The sequence below is a fragment of the Phycodurus eques genome, chromosome 22 (genome assembly GCF_024500275.1).
Source record: "Phycodurus eques isolate BA_2022a chromosome 22, UOR_Pequ_1.1, whole genome shotgun sequence".
Taxonomy (NCBI): domain Eukaryota; kingdom Metazoa; phylum Chordata; class Actinopteri; order Syngnathiformes; family Syngnathidae; genus Phycodurus; species Phycodurus eques.
The window spans coordinates 8,493,189-8,514,254 of NC_084546.1; the positions used below are offsets into that span (position 1 = coordinate 8,493,189).

General features: G+C 40.4%; 1 protein-coding gene across 1 annotated transcript; it reads right to left on the reverse strand.

Annotated features, from left to right (window-relative positions):
• Positions 1-273: 273 nt before the first annotated feature.
• On the reverse strand, positions 274-21,034 carry strip2 (striatin interacting protein 2). The gene is given in 22 exon segments (XM_061668264.1): positions 274-3,173; positions 3,794-3,998; positions 4,576-4,680; positions 4,794-4,860; positions 5,114-5,214; positions 5,753-5,879; positions 6,357-6,454; positions 6,912-6,986; positions 7,061-7,132; positions 7,364-7,427; positions 7,524-7,589; positions 8,145-8,395; positions 12,002-12,190; positions 12,317-12,444; positions 12,689-12,725; positions 12,727-12,796; positions 13,480-13,548; positions 13,740-13,860; positions 13,972-14,106; positions 15,281-15,355; positions 16,711-16,780; positions 19,674-21,034. Coding segments are annotated over 22 exon segments (2,487 nt in total). The 5' UTR covers positions 19,785-21,034; the 3' UTR covers positions 274-2,922.
• Positions 21,035-21,066: the final 32 nt, after the last annotated feature.

Below are 21,066 nucleotides of genomic sequence, written 5' to 3' on the forward strand. Positions count from 1 at the left end.
TTATCCCCAAAATTGGGACAGATATGGTAAAAATGCTATAAATATGCATTTGCTTGTTTATAATTAAAAATTTGCATCAATGGGACCTTAAACAGTGGCTGGTCTAAATCAGGGTGACATCACATAAACTGGAGAGCATTATGAGGAGAAAAGAAACCATGGATGTTTTTCTTCCAAGTGCTTGTGTTGTCCTTTCCCCATGATTTGTCATAAATGCTGACTGTGTGTGTATCACAAATCAAACACAAAGATGTATTTTTAAATATTGTTTAATAAGGAACTGTCATGTTATGTATTTATAACTCAAATAAAGCCTCTGCTGATCCATAATTGCACATACCCCTGAACAACCCCTCGGCGATCCATCATGAAAATGACCATAACGCTCTTGACATATTCTACTTGATACAATAAATGTCTATTTTCATAGACTGTACAGTTTTGAAGTATAAAATAAATCACATTTGGCATAATGGAGGCAAGAGTGAGAAAGTAAAAATGCCACTCATATTTGGCACAAATGGAACAAGGCGAGGGATTATGAATGTTCAGTATAAGAATGTGCAAGTGTACAGGAGCTAATAGTGATAAAAGCTTTGCAACATAGTATCCGTGTAAACCTGAGATTCTACAAGTATGTTATTATTCTGAGACATTTCCCCCCAAGCAAACAAAAACAAATAAAACATTTTTAAAAAAGCACAGCGGCCATGCACATTCAAAAAGGATCGGAATTTAAAGAGAATTCTTTGAAATAAGGGTAAAATACAACATCTGACACATTGACAATCATGTTTGTGCTTTGTGCTTGCGTGTGCTTCAGTGAAGCCCACCATTGCCCTGAAGCTCACGTTGTTGGCAGGTCTGGTAGAGAAAATTTATAAAATAAATTAAAAACTAGTGGCGACAACAATGTGCTTGTGAAGCGAACCGCTCGCACTGGAGGTGTTTTTATTTTCATTTTATTATTTTATTGTGCAGTTGTCGGGCAGATTGAGAGGAACCCACTTCATCAGCATCCCAAATTGTGACATCACTCAAGTCTGAGATTTAAAATATATCACATTTTGTTTGTCCAAAAACATGTAGAAAATGAATAACAATTACCCTAAGTTTCCCCACCTACAGCTGCTGTGTTGTTTTGGCAACGTTCCTAATTTACACAGGGTGCCCTAAAAAAAGTTGATTTCATTTAATCTACATTTCTTGAGATAATTTCACAAAATTAGCCCAAATATTTGCATTTATTTACTGCAAATAATAGACTGAAATTATGTCACGTTCTAGGACACACTGCATATGGTTTTAACTATTTAAATGTCCTGCACCCCCACCTAAAAAACACACACACAAAAAAACCTTCCAATTTCACATTGACAAACCAACAAGCTTTGTGAAGATAAAATGTGAGAAATGTACAGCTTTAGATTAGAAAGTTCACCACACACTAATACAAACAAGTAACGAGTCAAACCAGCACCCATAATATAAAAATGGGGACATAAAAAGAAACTCACTGGTAACAAGAGATTGGAGGAGTGCAGAAGAAGAATGGGAGTCATAAAAGTTGTTGCTACCAAATGTTTCTTAGGCGGGGATAATCCAAAATTTGGGGTCCAGGGAGAATTAAAATTATTATTATTATTTTTTTTTAGAGGATGTGGCCGAGCCCGACTTGGGCCCGACCACCGGCAAAAAAAAAAAAGACAGTTGGAGACATTCACTTGAATGGACCTGGCGCTGTACGCATCGCTCACGTCCATTTTGGCCACAAGCTTCGCTATTTCATCCATAGGTACGCTATCAATTATAAATATAGTTAAGTATTCTTGTAAAACACAACATATGTATTATACTTTTCATACTGTATTTGTATGGCTTGGCTGGTAGCCACCAGCTGGATCTCACTCGGTTAAAACCTTTCAAAAAAAATCTATTGGCTAGTTGCTACATCGTGCAACCGCGATTCAAATTTGGAAATCTCGGCAAAACCAGCGGCCGACTGATGGGCCACTCATGGTAATCGTTGCTGCGCCAGATAATTGCCATTTCAATATTTTGAAAGCGAAACAAAAGAATACAGTTGCAGTTTTTTTTCCAGAGAGAAAAAAAGTCATAATCTTCACAAGAACAAAGACGTCGTAACATTAGAGCAGTGATTTCCAGCCTTTATGGAGCCAAAGCACATATTTTACAATTGAAAAATCTCACAGCACACCAACAAACAAAAATGTCACAAAAAGTGGATAAATAATTACTGCATGTACGTCCTGTCGTCTAATAGAAGAGCATTTATTTGTTCTGTCAGTCACTATGTCTCACTGGCATAAATAGAAATTTGATCATTTCCCACGGCACACTGGTTGGGAATCACCGTATTAGAGAATAAAGTCATATTTGTAAGGTAGTCGTTATCTGTATTAAGATATTAAAGTCAAAATTTAGCGATGGAATAACTTTAGATTTCAACAAGTGAATTTGAAAATATGACTTCATTCTCGTAATATTGCACATTTTATTCCAGAAACGATGCTTTTATTCACGGAAAAAAAGACCTATATTCTTGGGGAAAAAATAGGACTTTATTCCTGTAATTATACACCCTTTGTTCCCAACAAAATAAATAAAAATAACTTTATTCATTCATGGGTGCCCGATTGATGTGATAATACATCACAATCATATCGGGGCTTGTTTGTTTTATTGGCAGGCTGGTCCCCACATGCAGGTATGCTCTTTTTAAAAATGAACAACATCAAATTTAAGGGTAATTATTTTGTGGACCCCAAAGCTACAGCTTGCGGATCCCCGGAGGTCCGGCGGCACCGTTCTTAGGAAACGCTACCTCAGTTCTCGGCCGCCTCGCCCGTCCGTGTGTGTTCAAAGTAGTCATAGGCACGTCTTTCACTGCGCTCCTCGGCGTCACGGCTCCTGGAGCAGGCCCTCCCACTCGATGGGCTGCGAGAACACCTCCCTCTCCAGCCACATCTCGTAGCTGTAGTGGAAGTCGTCGGGCAGGTCCACGCGCTGACCCAGTACGCTCTGCAGGCAGTTGTCCACGGGGGCGAAGTCGCCGTTCCGGTTTTTGTCGTAGCGCCGGCCGTTAAACTTCTCGATGCTCTCGCGCAGGGCGCACTCCTCCGCTTGGAAGTCCCAAGGTCGTGCGTCGATATCTAGAGGACGTGGACGTCACGTTTGGAATTAAAACGCAATATTTGTCCCTCTATTAAAAATGTATTCATTTATCTATCTATTGTCAATAAATAAAATACTCAAACACTTTTTAATGAAATCATTGGTTAACAATAATTGAAATCATCATAAATAACATTTAAAAATGAGAATACATTTCATTTTTAATTCAAGAAAAATATCAGGAAGAAATCAGTTTTGCTATTTTACATTGGAAAATTAATTATAAATTCTAAAAAATGAAATTCATATTTGAGAATATGTCAGTAAAGTAAACTGATAAAAATATTTTGTTAATTAACTCTACTTAAATTAATCATCATTTTGACAAATTAGTGTCATTATTTTATTATGAAAATAAACCCTTTCACAAAGAACAAAATATTGGTAGGAATAAACAATTGTCTAATACACTTTCAATTTTCAATTAAATCATTGGTAAATGAAGGAAAATGAAAATAGTTATGATTATTTCAAATTTGAAAACAGAATTGACGATAATTCTACGATGAAAACAGAATTTTAAATGTGTGACCACCATCATTGAGACAAATGAGGGTATGTGTGCACTTTGTGTTTGTGCCCTGCTGCAAGACTTTACCATTCCCGTACGCCCAGTCGTCATTGAGACGGTGGCGGACCTTCTGGTAGATGGCCGACATGGTCTTCATGTTGCTCTTCCTCCACTGGCGGCCCAGATACTTGGTCTGGATTTTAAGCAGCTTGAGCACGTACAGTTGCATCATGGCCTGCTTGACCTTCAGCGCTCGCTTCAGGATGGGGGCCGACTTGAAGACCACCAACATCTGACAGAAGAAAGAACAAGGTGGGTTTCATCGAGTGTTTCTCAACTCCGACTCTTTTATTTTTTTTTCCCCATTAGAAAACAAAAATGTCGCAAAAAATTACATTCAGTGCAGTGGCGCCTTGACTTGCAAGTGCCCCAACTTACAAGTGAACTTCCCGACATGCGGCCACCGTCAGTTCACGTGGTTACCAAATTTCTTTTTTTCCCCCATTAATCCGAAGAAAGTTAGTGCAAAAAGAAAGACGCATATAATGTCCATTGAATTAAGCGAGCGCGGTGTGCATGTAGTCGACTTCTACAGTATGGACTAGACTGGAGTTTTTTTTCCAGTTCTTTTGTTGATAATCTTGTGTAACTAATCAAAGGTAAGGCCGAGAATGAGTTCGATTTTATCGAAAGGAGATTAACAGTACACTGGAGATCAGGTCAGAATGATCTGCCCTCTTGCGGAATCTGTCTCCGTTAATCTGCCTCAATCAGTGTGGGGAATTTCCATCTGTTATCTCGAGCGCAGTGACCCTGACCTTATGTGTTGTTACAGCAATATCCTGTAGATATATTGCATCGCATCTAACCATGGTCCGGGAGTGTTTCCACTTGGTCAGCTTGTTGAGGATTCGGAGCAGGTTGATGCAAGAGAAGAGATTCCTCCAACAGAAGTGGTTGTTGTCTCCAGCCTCCTGATAACGCATAACATACACCACAACAGAGTGACTTATTTTTTTTTTTTTTTTTTTCCCCCCCCCTCCCTTGAGTTTCATCCACTGAGGCTTGAGCAGGTGTGTGGACTCACCAGGCTCTCGGCGGTGAGCTCGGGCATCTCATGGACGGCGCAGTGGGGAAAGTCCAACACACAAATGCTTGCGTAGAAAACAAAAACAAGATGCGATACGGCCTTGAATTAAAATCTGACTTGTGATTGTAATGGCTGCTAGAATTTTGCATTGGTAAACTGGCTCCTCTGTCGGCAGCCATGCTGTTAGTGCGTGCGGTGCACATTAGCAGGGAAGGGGATTCAATATATATATATATATATATATATATATATATATATATATATATATATATATATATATATCTCTATCTCTCTCTCTCTCTCTCTCTCTCTCCTACCTGTTTTTGGCACTGATATAAGACATGATGTTCTGGTTGAAGAACTTGAGGATGAGTGGGATACAGTTGGCAAACACCAGATGCTGGGAGACGATCTCAAACTGGAGGAGGAGATGATTTAAGTTTTGCGTCATATTTCTGACTATAATTAGTACATGACTGCACGTTGGGTCAATTCCAATTGCTGCAGTGGCCGTGCAGTCTCTACCTGGCAGCAGAGGGCGCTGTTACGTTAACTTTAAAGGGGAGCCTATTTAAAACAAAACCAAAAAAAAAAAAAGTACAGAAATGTTTACTCCTAGCAACAAAAACGCTGCATGCTGGCATACTGGCATGGTCCAATAAGATGAAAAGAAAACTACTTTGTCAGTTGGGCCACTATATCTTATTGGACAACGACCAAACAGAATGCTCGCAGCTTAAAGACGCTGCAGCGAACAGAATATCGCAGTCTGCTGGCGTACCGGGCTGATGCAAGGGATTGGGAGAGATTGAAGGAATGATTGAACGGAAGCAATAGCAGGTCGAACCGTGTAATCACAGCAAATGGAATGGACGGGAGAGAGGCCGGGGGAGGCGAGGTCACGTGCTCTCGAGCGGGAGGGGAGCATAAGCGTGAGGGCGATGCGCTGGCGTAACCTGGTAGACGTGGTTGAGTTTGAAGTGTTTGAGGAGGAGCAGCAGCAGGGCCGAGATGGCCTTGACGATGATTTCTTTGTGCCGGTTGACATCGATGCCCAGCTTCATGCTCTGGAGGACCGTGATTCTGGATGGAAACGCAAACGCACAAGTTACCGCCTTCAGGCAAGCGAACGCGCACCGACAGCAGATACCGTGTTCATCGCTGAATCAAAAGACAAGCATTTGCACTATCGAGAGGCCTGTAATATTTGGTGGGTTGATCGAGCCATTTCTTTCCCCCGAAAATTGGTTATTCTAATTGAATTTGATGAATTTTGATGTATTTACAGTATCGCCTCAAAAATAGTTGCAACATTTATTGTACATAAGAGTTCAAAACTTCATCAAATGAAACATTGACATGTCCATTTTAGCATTTATTTATAAAATCATGATGACATGAACATTAAACTAGAACAATGGATGATTAACTATTAAAATGAGTTTCCCGTACACAACACATTTAGCTCCTTTTCTAAAATTGCTTAATTCAATGTATTTATTCATTCACCTCATTAGCGCACAAAGCTCCCGCAAAATACAAGTCGGTGTGCGCACTTACGGCATCTCCTCGGGCAGCACATCGGCGAGGATGTTAATGGAGTCCGTTTTGGCTTTGGAGGTCGGTGCCGCGGCCAATAGCAGCTTAAGCAGGGCGATCTGAACCCCAAAAAAATAACAAGCAAACTTTCATTTCACCAGCCGGTCATCCATTTGTAGCGCCGGTCCTATTTAGGGTAGTGGGTGAGTCGAAGTTTATCCCAGCTGACACTGGGCAAGAGGCAGCCAGTAATTATAAATGACTTTTTTTTTTTTTTTTAAATGACATTTCAAACAAATCTGCCATTAAAACCTGAAGGACGCAGGACTACCTTATCCAAACTCTTGAAACAAAATGGGACCTATGTCATTTATTTTTCTTCTCAGCTACACAGTTGGACAAACTACATTTACACAATCGCGAGTCTTCAGTGAACCGAGTATGCACGTTTTTGGATGAGGGATAACCGAACCTCAGGACTGCGAGGCGGAGATGCTAACCGCTACCGACGGCGCTGTCCGACGTTCACCATTTTGATCACGTCATGCCGTCGATTTCCACGTGAATAAAACTCACCACGTATTGCGAGAGGTTTGGAAGCATGCCCAGGTAGAGCACCTCCGCAGGCGTCTCTTCCACCTCCTCCTCGCCCTGCGCAGCGGCGGGTGAGATACAGCAGGGGGAACGGCGTACATGGAAATGAAGAGATTTATAAGCAAAGTCACCAAGCTCAGTGGACACTGTTGGAGCTCCTCCTCGCGTTTCATCTGCACTTCGGCGATGGACACGTATTTGTGCTGCAGGAGACAGACAAAAGCATATGGCAGAGTATTTTTTAGTTCATTTTTCACTACAATTCAGTTTTATGTGCAATAGCTTTGTATTTAGTCTTTTGAACAATTTGTCAACATTTAGCTGCAATTTGTGGAATACATTTTAATTGAATCCACATTTAAAAGGAGTCAAGTATTTTTTTTAAGGTGTAAAAGGTTTGAGAATCGTTCAGAGACAAAGAGTCCCTCGCTCACTTGTTTAAGAGTCTTCACACTCTCGTGGATGGGTCGAGGAAGGCCCACAAGGGTCTCGGTGTCACTGCAACACAATTCGCAGCCAACCTAAGCTAGAGTCTTGGCATAGGAGAGCTTTAGCCTCAATGCAATCACTAGATTCTGGTGGCTGAATACCGACTTTCCGAGGGTAAAGCCGATGAACTTGTTCCGACTGGTCTCCAGGAAGTGCTCGATGTCCTTCTCCCTGCACGTACACAGGAAACAGTCACGATGTATCATGCTCGCATACTGAGAAGGGATACGGACAGGGGCCGAGCTCGGCCGCGAATCGAGGAAATCGGTAAAATCACGCCCGATAATGAATATTTTGGATTTACAATAAGAAATCCCAAATTATTTAAGGAGATAAGCGAATGAACAAAAAAAAAAACATGAAATACTTTCAATTTCATCAGCTAATTTGATTATTTATTAACTGTGGTCAACCTATTCTTTTGTCCCATCAATAAATGTTAAAAGGTAAAAAGGTACTAATTTCGAAACAATTGTATTAGTTACAATACATCCACAAAACAAATGTTTAATGAACTAAATGAATTCAAGAAATATATTAAGTAACTCAATTTTAGTGGGAAAAACAGCTAATTTAACAAATATTACAAGACATTTGTTTTTGAAATGTTATCTTTACACATGCAGATTTCGGGTGTGACAGTGCCAGCCAAAAGCAGCTAAATGCAAGCATTCCCCTTTAAAAGCAAGAAAATGTCTTCAAATAACTGAGCGCTGTAATAGCAACCTGACTTTCGGGGCCCAGGGGAGGCCCTTGGGGAAGTTCACTCTCTCGGTGGGGGGCCGCAGAGGCGGGGGCGGGGGCGGCGGCTGGATGATGACGTCGCGGTCCAAAAGGTCCACCTCGCCCTCCATGCCGCTGTCACCGTCGTCGGGGTCCTCCTCCTCGTCGCGGACGTCGTCGTTCTTGAACGGGTCCCGCTCGTTGTACGTGTCCCGCTCGTTGTACGTGTCCAGGCTGTCCTGCTTGACCAGCGGCTGACGGGGGCAGGAAGCATGATAACAAAGCACTTTTACACACTTTTTGCCACAAATAGGTAAATGTGTATGCAAGCGTAGCCATGAGAGAACAAGTACTTTCAGTCTTCATGCTGCCTCAAGTTAAGATCATACTGCCCGAATATTTTATGTACAGCTTTCTAGTATTAATGCTTAAGTAGGTCGACTGCATCCAGACTGGAAGAACATTTACTCGACAGTATATCCAGGAAGTAATCACGGCGCTTCACTTGTTCTACTTTTTATGTGACAACTTCATCTCCAAGATGATGAGAAGAAGCAGGAGGAACCAAAGCTCAATTTTGACCTTCGTGGCAAAGGATGTGAGTACTACATGTTCTTTGTTTTTTTATGATGATTTCTTTAATCCACCAACATTGTTTTTCAGACAATTGCAAAAAAGAAAAAAACATGTCATTAAGTGGGGTTAGGCATCGAATTTTTTTAAAATCCATTTTGGAAGAACAAAGTGTGGCAAAAGAGAAGCGCTGTGAATACTTTCCAGATGCAGTGCTTCACTTTTTAATCATTTCCAGATAGGGAATGGACAAAACTGCCCAAAGGTAGGTGCGCCTGAGGAAAATCTATTGTAATTGTTTTTGTGCAGTTGTACAAGAAGAAATGTATCAAAATAAAATAAGTAATAAATAGTCTGAAAAAAAAATACAATTTCAAAATAAGTACAAAACCACTATGAGCTATTCCATTCTGTCCCAAAATTAAAACTTGCTAGCACTCGCGTCATTTCTGATTCAACTTACCACACATGTACATTAATACTGCAAACAAAGCACTCGCACGCGCACACAGGCGCACACACACATTTGGGCTCGACACGGCGTCGCTACGATGAATGAGTGTGGCAGTAGTGCAAGCAATCAGGCATGAGTCAGCGCTGTGGACGTTAGCGGAGGTGGTGCGGTGGATGGTGTGGCGCTGGGACTCGTTGAGGAGGCTGTCGTATAGAAGACGACAAGGACATTCTCTGCTGTATGAAGAAGCCATTCTCCGCTATGTGGAGTGTTTTTTGTTTTTTTTTCCCCTGGCGGGGTCGACTGCATTCACTGACACCCATCAAGGAGGTAGACTGTCACCCAAATGCCCAAAAAAAAACAAAAACTTCAAATCAGAAGGTAACCTCTTTGATGAATGCATTTTAATGACCCCCTACTTCAGTGTGTACAGTGCGTGATTGTGTTGGAGGGAGCAATGCAATGGACACTACATAGTGGTGGCGGAGGTGGTGGCGGGAGGAGGATGCTACGACCGTCTTCATGGGCCGGTGGCACCGGCGCCAAAGACAACAAGCCGGCAAGGCGGCCCCGCATCTCAAAACTCCGGACTGAGCAGGTGGACGAGGATGAAGAAGAAGAGAGATGAATAGAGCGGCAGTGGGACACAATGGAGTTGGAATAATTGGAAAGAGAGAATAGATAACCCCGAAACGCAAAGGAGGAGAAGGGGGACGGAGGAGGATGAAGAGCTCCGCCAAGACCACTCAAACGTTTTTCTTAAAGCCGTACGCTTTGTGTTGTGAAGGGTACCAAACTGACTGATGGGACAATCCAGAAATGGGGGTCATTTTTTTTTTGGGTCCAAAACCACAAGAAATTTTGAGACAAAATGTTCCTGTCGTTGGAGGAAAAGTGACTCCCTAAATCACTAAATCAAATACCAAATAGCTCTCGAGCACCCTTTAAAATGATGACCCACTTGCATATGAATTATAACTGATTCGAAAAAGGTTTTCAATGAGCTTTTTGTGGTATGATTTTGTCGATATGTCGTGCTTTGCTTTATCACAGATGTATAATTTAAATAGTCGTAATTTTGCTCAGATGTTGTGTCTCTCAACATCAAAAACCTTTTCATCCATTGATTGAGGACGAGAGAAAAAACGTCAGCGACATGACGCAGCAGACAATGGGTAGACGATCTACCCATTGTCCCATGAGATGACTACCGGTGATACATTTTTAAAATATGCGTATAATTTGCAGAAGTGTCAGTATTAATCCAGATTTTAATATTTTGGGGCCAATTCCATTGAACAAGAACGGTGCTGCTCAGTGGAAACACGTCATTAATTATAAAGTGAAAAAAATTGCTAATTGACTTCGGTGGTGGTGCATCCCGGCGTGACCGTATGAGGTTAAACCACAGGAGGAGAAAGGGAGGAAAAAGGCAAGAGGTGAGCGGGAGGAAGACAAAGGGAGGTGAGGGGAAGGAGTGCAACCAAAAAAAGATGCTCAATGCAGAAAAAAAAATGAAAAGAGGGAATTTGCGGGTAAAGACCTGCTTCTTGGGAAAGGGACTGTCTCCTTCCAAGCTATCAACAAAGGCACTCTGTGGGGACACAAGGAAGAGGGGCAATGAGACACCATGAGGGCAGTTAGAGGGCGAGCCTGTGCGCAAGCCTCCTTTCGGCCCTGTTATTGTTCGATGAGTTAGAAAAGGATCGTTTTCAAGGAATGAAGAGAAAAAAAATTAAAATAAAAAAAAAATGAACTCTTAGTCTCTGGTAAGTGTTTATGGTGTATTAGCGCGAACGATGGTGCTTATGCTGTTAGTTAAAATTGGCCAAACAATCTTTCTCCCCAGGGAATCCCCCGCATATTGTATTCTCTATTCATGTGAAACCTATCCCTAGCTATTTGGTGAAAAACTCATTTGTGTTCTTTCTAAAATGCCCTCAGATCCCATAAGATGTCGCCAAAGCCCTGTCTAAACAGGAAAGTAGTAATTGGTGTAAAGGAAGTATGTTGAAATGATAAATCTCGACTAAGACAAGCATTGTATGGCGGGGGGGGGGGGGGGGGTTAGGGTTAGGGTGCTAACTTTAGCTTGGGTTGTGAGTGGAAGTTTGAAATGATATTAAGTATTTTAGGATTATAGTTTGTGGTATATTTATGGTTTAAAATATGAAAATAGGCAGTTCTCAACATTTTTAGGGGCACCAATCCCTTTCATTTTCTCGCTGTCGCCCGTGCTCGGTCCCCCCCCCCCCCCCTTTTTTTCATGTATGTTTTTTTGTTTACAAAGCAATCAATCAAAAGTGAGGAAAGCGTGGCGAAAAAGGAAACAACAAAAAAGTGAAGATTAAGTTCCGTGAAATTAAAAAATGTAGCTAATAAGTTAAAATATTTCAGTTCTTTACATTGTATTTTATTATGTTATAACCGGATGTACAATGTACAATGCTATTTATTGAAGAAGAAGAAAAAACTACAACAGTTCTGGGTGTTTTGGGAAGGCTAGAATGGACTCAAGGCAGTCGATTTGTGATAACAGTCATTTGAGTACATCTGTACTTCCTTGACACCGACTCCTACTTTCGGATTTCGACAAAGGTTTGGCAGAATCAGAGGGCGTTTTAGAAAAAGCAGAAAAACTGTGAAAAGGTTTTTCAGCAAATAGTCGGGGATAGGCTCCGCAGGAAAAAAAAAAAAAAAAAAAAAAAACATTTTGATGATGTCAATTCGTGAATAACAAATCACAAATAGGTGGGGGTTCACTGTACTCTATGCGTGTGTGTGTGTGTGCCCAGTGTTGGTTTTGTGTGCGCGCGCGCGGGCGTTCCTGTACCCTGCGACTGCGCCGCCCTCTTTTCTGCTGCTGCTGCTGCTCGATGAGCTCCATGGCGGAGGCGGGCGGCGAGGCGGCTCTCATGGCCCTCACCACCTTGATGCTGTCCTCGGGGAGGGGGGGCAGCTTGAGGTGTTCGCGGCCCTGCACCTTCATCTCCTGCAGCTCCTCGAAGCCCCCCAAGGTGAACTGGGAAACGCGGATGAGGAAGTAGAGCTGCCTTTTAGTGTACTCAGCGAATTCCTGGTGGGATACATTGTGAAACGCCACCCTACTGGGAAGATCTTTCGAATTAATGAGCATTGGAGTACTAACCAGGAGAGTCTTCCATAAGAGAAGAAGCACTTTCTTCATGGGGAAATGCGGTGCGCTCATGCTGCAAAACTTGGTCACCATGGAGAAGAGGAGCAGGGAAAACGGCTCGCCGTTGTACATGGGTGCGCCTGAGTGGGATAGAAGTGGCTCAGTAACACAATTCCCAACCGATATGGGTCAGGTGTGCTGCAGGATTTGATCAAATTTGACATAATCGGTCCAAAAAGCAGCACAGCACTTATCAATACGGCACAGCATTTTCTATAAATGTTACGCTTGCGATTGTTTTTGTCGTGTGAAGGGAAAACTATTTTAGAAGTTGACATCTGGTGAAAAGGAGATTTTATTTTTTATTGTTTTTCTTCTACCCACCTAGCTCGTTCTTGAAGGCCTCCCTGGCCGCTCTCCAGCTGCGGTGCGTCGTCCTCCGTTTGAACTCGAATGGTCTCCACCATCAGGTACATGATGCTGAGCAACACTCTTGAGAGAAACAAGGATTTGGAAATGGGAAACAATGAACATGCAAGCAGTGCAATAATGGCTGCTTAGAGCATTGTTTATGCGATAAAGCACCGTGCAAAAATAATCGTTATGTCGCCTTTATTTTGCCGCAGCAATAAAGCATAAATCTTCTCCTGGAGCCTGAAATTACTTGTAAATTGCACAGGTCAACAAAATGTGAAATTATTTGGTAGAATGGGCCAATGCGTGTGGGTGGGCGAGCTTGCAACGACTTCGGTGCAATAAACTCGAATATCGTGGGGAAGAAAAAAAAAAAAAAAAAGTAAAACTCATTACAAAGATTACTTCACAAACAGTGAAATGATTTGACAGGATTTTATTTCTTATACTTTTGGTGATTATAGCTCACAGCTGAAGACAACCCAAAATCCACCATCTCAAGAAATCAAAATATTACATTAGAAACATTGGAAAAGATTTGTAATTTTGAAATTCAGTAGGAATTTTGTATGTCTACTGAGTTCATGAGTCTGCATGAATTTTACTATTAGGAATTAAACTACTGCAATAAATGCAATTTTCGAGGACATTCAAATTTATTGAGATGCACCTTTTTACACGTGTGTGAGCGAGTATATAGATGTATAAAATTGGATTTTGACAAAACTAAATAACTGTGTGCAAGTGCCAATATTCCTCACCTAAGTTCTGTGCTGTCTGCAAGGGAGATGGCGGGCTTTCTCACCGCACTGCTGCATGCTTGGTTGTTACTGCAAAACACATACCAATTCATTTTTGCATATTCTCTCCTTTTAAAACATGCAGGACAACATTTTTTTTTTTTTTTAAAGAATATATATATTTAAAAAAAAAAAAAAAAAAAAAAAGGTGCCTTAGTCAGTCTTATTGTAACCAATCCCTCTTAATGATATTCAGGCTTTTTCCTGGGCTTCTTACTCACTCTATCTCCATGCTGAGAAGCTCCAGTAGGGCTGTGAAGATGCCCATGTCATACAGGAGGAAGACGTTGTGCCTGGACCAGCGGAGCAAGTCCGCCTCGGTGTCGCACTCGTCGAACACCCCTGGAAAAAAAAAAAAAAAAAGTAAGAATTTTTTTTTTTTTTTTTTCATTAAAACGCAGAAAGCCTGATTCAACAATAAGCAATTATTTCGACGTGCTGGGGCCTACATACCCTGAGCAAGATAGAGGATGGCCCGGGCCACTTTAAGCCGCTTGTCCCGGTCAGTCACCTCTAACGCGTCGAGTAATCTCATCACGTACGTACGCCGCTCGCCCGCGCTCAGATCGATCCACCGTCTGCCTCGGGCTGCGGGGCGGACGACACAGGAAGGTTATTTTCAAGGACACCTCCTATCTATATATCCTGATATCCCTGTGAAATACTGTTCCTTGGAACCCTGGGAAGGGACTAACAAATGATGTATATATTATTATTAGTAGTAGTATTACAGTGAACCACTGATATTCAAAGGGATATGGACCTGCCATAAATAGCGAAAATCTGTGTGGGCAATTGCCGAAGATGGTGGCAAAACACTACTCGAGTCAAAGTGAAACCCCTCAAGTCACTTCAACATACATCCTCGCCCCCAGATGGTGCACAAAATAGTGAAACTTTCATTGTTTTGATGACTAACAGGATAGGTTGACAAGGAAAAGACGCAAGTCTTCTTACAGGTGGGTCTGGAATGTCATCTCCATGATTAACGGGCGTTTACCAACTTGAGTCCAAAATGAAAACACTGCCCTTCTGGTAAATGAAATAACAGTGCACTGAAAAACAACCTTTTCTTTTGTGCGGTAAGAATCTGGAATAAAACGCCTCGCAACGTTAACTTCCGTCATTGATGGCAGGAATGCGTTGGGAACTATTTAACCGCCAGATTTATGATTACGCTGTCAAATATCTATCGTATGAGTGACGTGCAGTGCGCGAGCACACACCCACATACACAGACACGTAAATGTGCGCTCTCTCTCTGCAGAACAGTATAGGCAGAGGACGACCCGTCTGAGGAGCTGCACTGTGCATCATAGAATCATCAACATACAAAACCAGTCTAGATTTATTTCGTAATAATGGTACGTCATTTGTAAACACAGAAAATAAAAGAGGACTTAAAGCGCTCCCTTGAGGCACACCATGCTTTCCCCTTCCAAAACTGTTCCCAGATTACAAGGAAATAGTCCAAAATGTCTTGATAAATTAAATGAGAACTGAGTTGCAAAGTAATAACTGATGGTATTACTGTAGCTTAGTCTTTGCGTGGTTTGATTGGCCAAAACCTTCCATCTACACTGCATAAAAGAGGATATTCATTTCCTCACCTCCCAACAGCTTAAAAAGAAGCAGCGCTTTGATGTGCCGGGTACCATCATCTGACACCAAATCGGCTTAAGAGCACAAATCATGGGGGTGGGTGGGGGTGGAAAGAAATATGGCATGGGTGTTGGCCACATTCCTAAAACACAGACAGTACCATGGCTTCTGAAGTCCTCCTCAAAGTAATCTCTGTTCCGAGCAAACTCCGGTTCCTCTGTGTAGCTGTAAAGCTCTGGAAAGGACCACAATGAACATGTGAGCAAAAACCGCAGGCAACACATTGCGCTTGGAGGCAAACGGATGCTTTCTCTCACTCGCGACACAGACTGCTGAACAACTTTACATGTTTAATAACACCCGTCAGTCAGGGTTTCATCACCGTGTGTCAGTGTCGAAAATTAAGTCCGTAGGAATACACTACAGAAGACAACGTCAACGTGCAAATTTGTATGATTAATGGTCTTTTTTTTTGGGAGGGGGGTGGTTAACAGCTACCATTTACTCTGGGTGATTATATGTGCAACACAATACTCCTCAATATATGTATTTATTGGCTTGGCGACAGCATTCTTCCACAAATTCTAAGGCGGGGGTGGGAAAATGTTTCTGCTCAATGGCCACATCTTATTTATAAAATTTGCAGATGGGCCCAGTGATTTGTCGAAGTGTTTTAATAAAATATTTGTCAAAATGTTCGCATTTTATTTATAATTATACAAATTATTAAACATATATGAATATAAATACCTGTATAATTGCATGTCCACATGTATCAATAACAATTAACCAATTATTTAATGAAACATAATTTAATAATTGATGTAAATCTATATATTTATTCATAGTCATAGTTTGATTTCTATACATTTATTTTATTGCATAATTTAAAATGATAAACTCTTTAAATTAATAAAGAATCTTTTTTTCAATTTTACCCTTTGTTATTAACCAATTATGTAATAAAAAAAATAAAAACTTACATGTTTCGGTAAAATTGTTTGTTTTACTATTCTTTATTTCACATACATGAACCAATTATATGAGTAAATAAAATGACTAATTTTCCATCAAGTATTTTTTATTAATTAACCAATTATAATATATTTTTGGAAATTGTATTATGTATAACTAATGGTCGAATTATGTAATAAAATAAAACACTTAAATGTTTATGTGAAATTGCTTATTTTACTAATTCTTTATTTAATTTACATGAATTTACATAATAATAAATAAAACAACTTCATCTTTTATTATGTATAACTAATTACCAATTACTTAATCCAAATTATTTTTGAAAATTGAAACGTTGAAAATAATTACTAAAATAGATATAGACAAAGGATGTAACTCTGACTATTTTGTTTTAGCATTTACAATAAATAAATTTATTTCCTCAGATTTTTATTTTATTTTAAATGAAGCAACCTATTTTAATTCGGCAATTTTAAGGAAAAACAGAAAAACAAATGCAACAAATATTACAGGACTTTTGGACTCGTGTAAATGCTCAGTGTGGACCGCGTGTGGGCCCCCAAGCCACATTTTGCCCACCCCCGTTCGAAAGGGAATTGTCAAAATTACGACCTGAGAGTTCGGCCGTGAGCGTGTCCGTGTCGCCGTATTCAAACTCCAGGTTGGGAGACTCCAAGGAGCTCTGCCAGGGAAGTAGTAAATAATGGTGAGAACAAAAGGCATCAACAGAAGCTTCGCACATTTTGCCACACCTACCATGCTCAAATACAACAAATTCTGCTTTTACAAAGATTTTAAGTGAAAAAATGTTGATTAAAAAGCATTTCTTATTGTAGCATGAAGTAAAAAAAAAAAAGAAGTGAAGCGAGCGTCCATCCGCTCCAGGAAATGCAAACGGGTTCCAGTACGGCTTTTTCTGTATGCAAATTTAAACGTGCAAACATACAGACCGTGCATGCAGGTCACTTCTCCCGATATTAGGACATTAATGATAGAAAATGACGAAATAAAAACGAGGAGGGGGAGGATTCTTCGTTTACCTTTTGGGTGGGGCGAGATTACTTTCAGGTTTATGCTGAATGCCCTGGAATGTTTTTTTTTTTTTTTGTTTTTTTTTAAAGCACCTCAGGGGTGTCAACTGTCACGGCTCAATAACGAGTTGAACATTTTGAGGGCGGCAGCTAATGTCACAAGATCAGGACACGGTCAGTTCCCGTGGTTACCTTGTAATGAAAGTGTTTTGTGCTCTCATTTTTCCTTTTTGTGCAAGTATTTCTGTTTTTTTCTAACCTTGGGTCCTAAGAAAATGAGTGCTAAGAAGCAAAAGCAGATGCAATGAACAATATTTTTAATAATCAATTAATCTGTGGTTTATGTTTTCTATTAATCGGATTCAAAACTTTATTTTCCCCCCAATCCCTTTATTAAACAAAACAGGATATTATTACAAATTGACAGTACAAAAATTCAGAAACAGCAGAAGTTTGCAAAAATCTTATTTGTATTCAACACAAAGGCAGTCTGCTTTCATGGAGGATTACAGAAATCGGTAATTTACTGCTGAAAATCTATTTTAAGCAAGGTCTCTAAACGATTAATGGATTTTTTTAAAAAATGGCCTTTCTACTCATTTCAATGACTAAAGTATTACTAGAAATGGGTACAATTCTGACATGTAATGTAATATCAGTAAAGTAGGGGTAAAAAAAATAAATAAAATAAGAGCCAGACTAAAATGACTATTTGAGGATTGAAATTATATCAAGTTGGTTTCCTGGCTCTATACAGGCACAGACGCTTCACTCGAGCACATCAGCGTGCACAAACTGGGCATGCAGTCAAGACACACACACACACACACACACACACACACACACACACACACTCTCCTGTGGACATATGTCACACAGACAACACTTGACACAAGAAAGCCCCTTGAGTGAATGAGCTGCAAGTGCTGTATAGGTTTAAACGCTGCAGAGGCCAGACGGTATCAGCATCAACACTGTTTTAGCACAAAGTAAAATGACCCCCCAAATGTATATAGTGTTTTTTATTTCTTTGTATGAGGGGATGAACATTAAGTTTGTTCTAGAAAGCATGCTCATTTGGAGAGCAATGAAAGGACACTTTCATACGCTGCCTCCATTGCCATGGAGCAAAGCAACAAATAAAGCATTGGGAGGTGCGTGGAAAAGGATATCAATTTCTTTTCATAAAATGTCAAATATATATATATATATATACACAAAATGTATTTAAATGATCAATTACATTATGAAATGATATAAAAATAATTTAAACGTTAATATTTGCAAAAAATAACATCCTAAATATAAAAAGTAAACAAAAAAAAATTGGCAAAAGTAATAAAATCACTTACGTTATAAAAATAACCTGAAAATTAAAGAGCCTGGAGTTTTCATAAAACTATCAATTACATAGCCACAAGTTTCTAAAAATAACCTCAATATTTACTTACTTTGTAATTAAATCATAATTAGTCATAATATAAAAAAATATTAAAATTGACTTAATTCATTAATTAAATATCCTGGATTTTTTTTACAAAAACATACATTCACTACATAGGTAGGAGGAGCATTTAAAAATGTAACCCCATTTTTAAACATAAGACTAAAACAATCCAATTATAAAAAACAAAATGAAAAAAATGTGAGATCCAGAACTTTTTTTTTTTTTTTTAAAATCAAAACACAAAATAATTACAGAGGCAGTAGAAACATTATTTAAACAGTATCTAACAAAATAATGAATTAGATTATAAAAATAAAAATTTTTATAAAATGAAAACATTGATTAATTTCAGAGGTATTAAGGATTTCTAAAACTTTTTTTAAATTAAATATCCAACATTTACAAAACAATCACAAATTATAAAAAAATACAATTAAATTTAAAAAAAAATGTAAGATCTGGGAAGCTTTTTTTTTTTTTAACCAAAACAACTCACTGAAGAGGCACTAGAGGTTGTTAGTTTTTTTTTTTTTTTTTTTTTGGTAATTCTGTTAAATATACAAATATGTGCAACTTACTCAAATGATCAATTATAAAATGTAACGTCCAGTGCAGGATTTGCCATTATCGTTCATAATTGAAGGCCTTTTAAATAATCATGTGACCTTTGCGATGTTGAAACCTGGTCAAAATGTCACTGACAAGAGGTGGGCCAGCAAGGTACAGTATTGCACATAAGGCAAAACGCTGTTCAGATTCAAATGAATGCTCAATGACAAGCCGCAATAGTGTGGAATTCACGATGAACCAATGTAAATATGAGATGTCAGCCATGCAGCAAGCGGCCACATTTCACCACCTGCAGTCTCCACGTTGAGCAACGCTGCAGGATTACGAGCGGGGTTATTTTTAGGAGCCGCTTGCCAAAATAACCTCAAGTGCGTCTGTCTGCATGCATACTTTCCAGACAGCCGCGGAAAAAGGGACGTTCAGCCGTACCGGAAAAAAACGCTCCCCAGCAACAATTACGTCACGGTAGAACACCCCAAATCTTGTTGTTTCCGACGGACGCGAACGTCTCTCTCGGGGTTACCTACCTCGGACTCCTTCTGCTGTTCCTTGAACACATCTTTCCCTTTCGACCTCAGCCTGTCGCCGTTGTCGTTGAGGTTGTTGAGCAAAGGGACCTCCATGTCCTCCACCTGCATCTTGTTAACGGAGGACGAGCAGGCACAAAACACGGCGGCCCACCGGCGGCGGGAGGGCAAGTTGTGAGCTTCTCCTTCCTCCTTTTCGTGCCCCCCGCCCGCCTTTCGCCTCGAAACGTGTGTTGGATTCGTTGTCCCCGCACGCCTCGAGAGGGCGGGGCTAGACCGCAATCACAACAGAAACGAGCTAACCGGCAACACTAGCAAAAACCTGGACTTCTGACACATTCTAAACCTTACAACCACTATACGAACAAGTGACTTTACACATCATTTCTGGTTAGGAATGTCGCTTTCACATTGGCACAACCAATACCAAAATGGTAATTTCACCTATACCGTATAATACACAGGTGGGTGGGGGGGGGGCAAAGGTAGGTATACATATTTTACATTAACTTAAGGACGAACAGGAGAAATGGGAAAGCCAGGAAGGATGGAAGGAATGAAGAATATAGACGATATGAAAAGAAGGAAGGAAAGACTGAGAAAGGGGAGTTTGGGAAGATGGATGGATCAGAGGAAAGAAGGAACAGAGTAAGGGAGGAAGGAAAGAAAGAAGGATGTCTGACAGAAATGAAAGGCGGAATGAAGGAAATGTAAATAGGAATGCTGGCTAGAAGGGAAGTAACTGGATGAAAGGAAAGAAGAGAGAGGAAAAGGAAAGAATGAAGGAAGGGTTGGAAGGTAGAAAAAAGGAAACGGATATGAAAAAAGGAAGAAAGAAAGGGAGGGGGAAAGGAAGGATGGAAAAATGAAATGGAGGAAGGGTGACGGAAAGACTGAAGGGAGGGAGAAAGGTAGGAAGAAAGGACTAAATGAAGAGAGGAAGGAAAGCCGATGAATCGGAAGGAAGGAGGCAATGATGGTATGAAAAGAAGGAAAGAAGAGGGGAAAGAAGTCGCAAAAGGCAAGATGGGGAGAAAAGAACAGGAAAACTGCGATTGAATGAAATGAAGGATGAAAAGAGAATGGAAGGAAGGGAAGAGGATACATGCTGAAACATACCAGTGTTTTATTTAAGTGTATACCCCATCTACTTTTTTTTGCTTTCCTTTTCAAACACACGCTACAAGATCCATCTTATGAGTCTGCCTTTACATACAACTTTTTTTTTTTTTTAAATATAAATAAAGTGGCTGCCAGCTTGGATGGTCTAAATACAGATGTGTGAAGAAGGCAGGGATAGAGACCACCTCCCCCCCAGCAACACACACATTCACCTCCAGTCTTGCCCCCCCCCCCCCCCCCCCCCCGGGGAGCACTTCAAAGATTGCTGTAC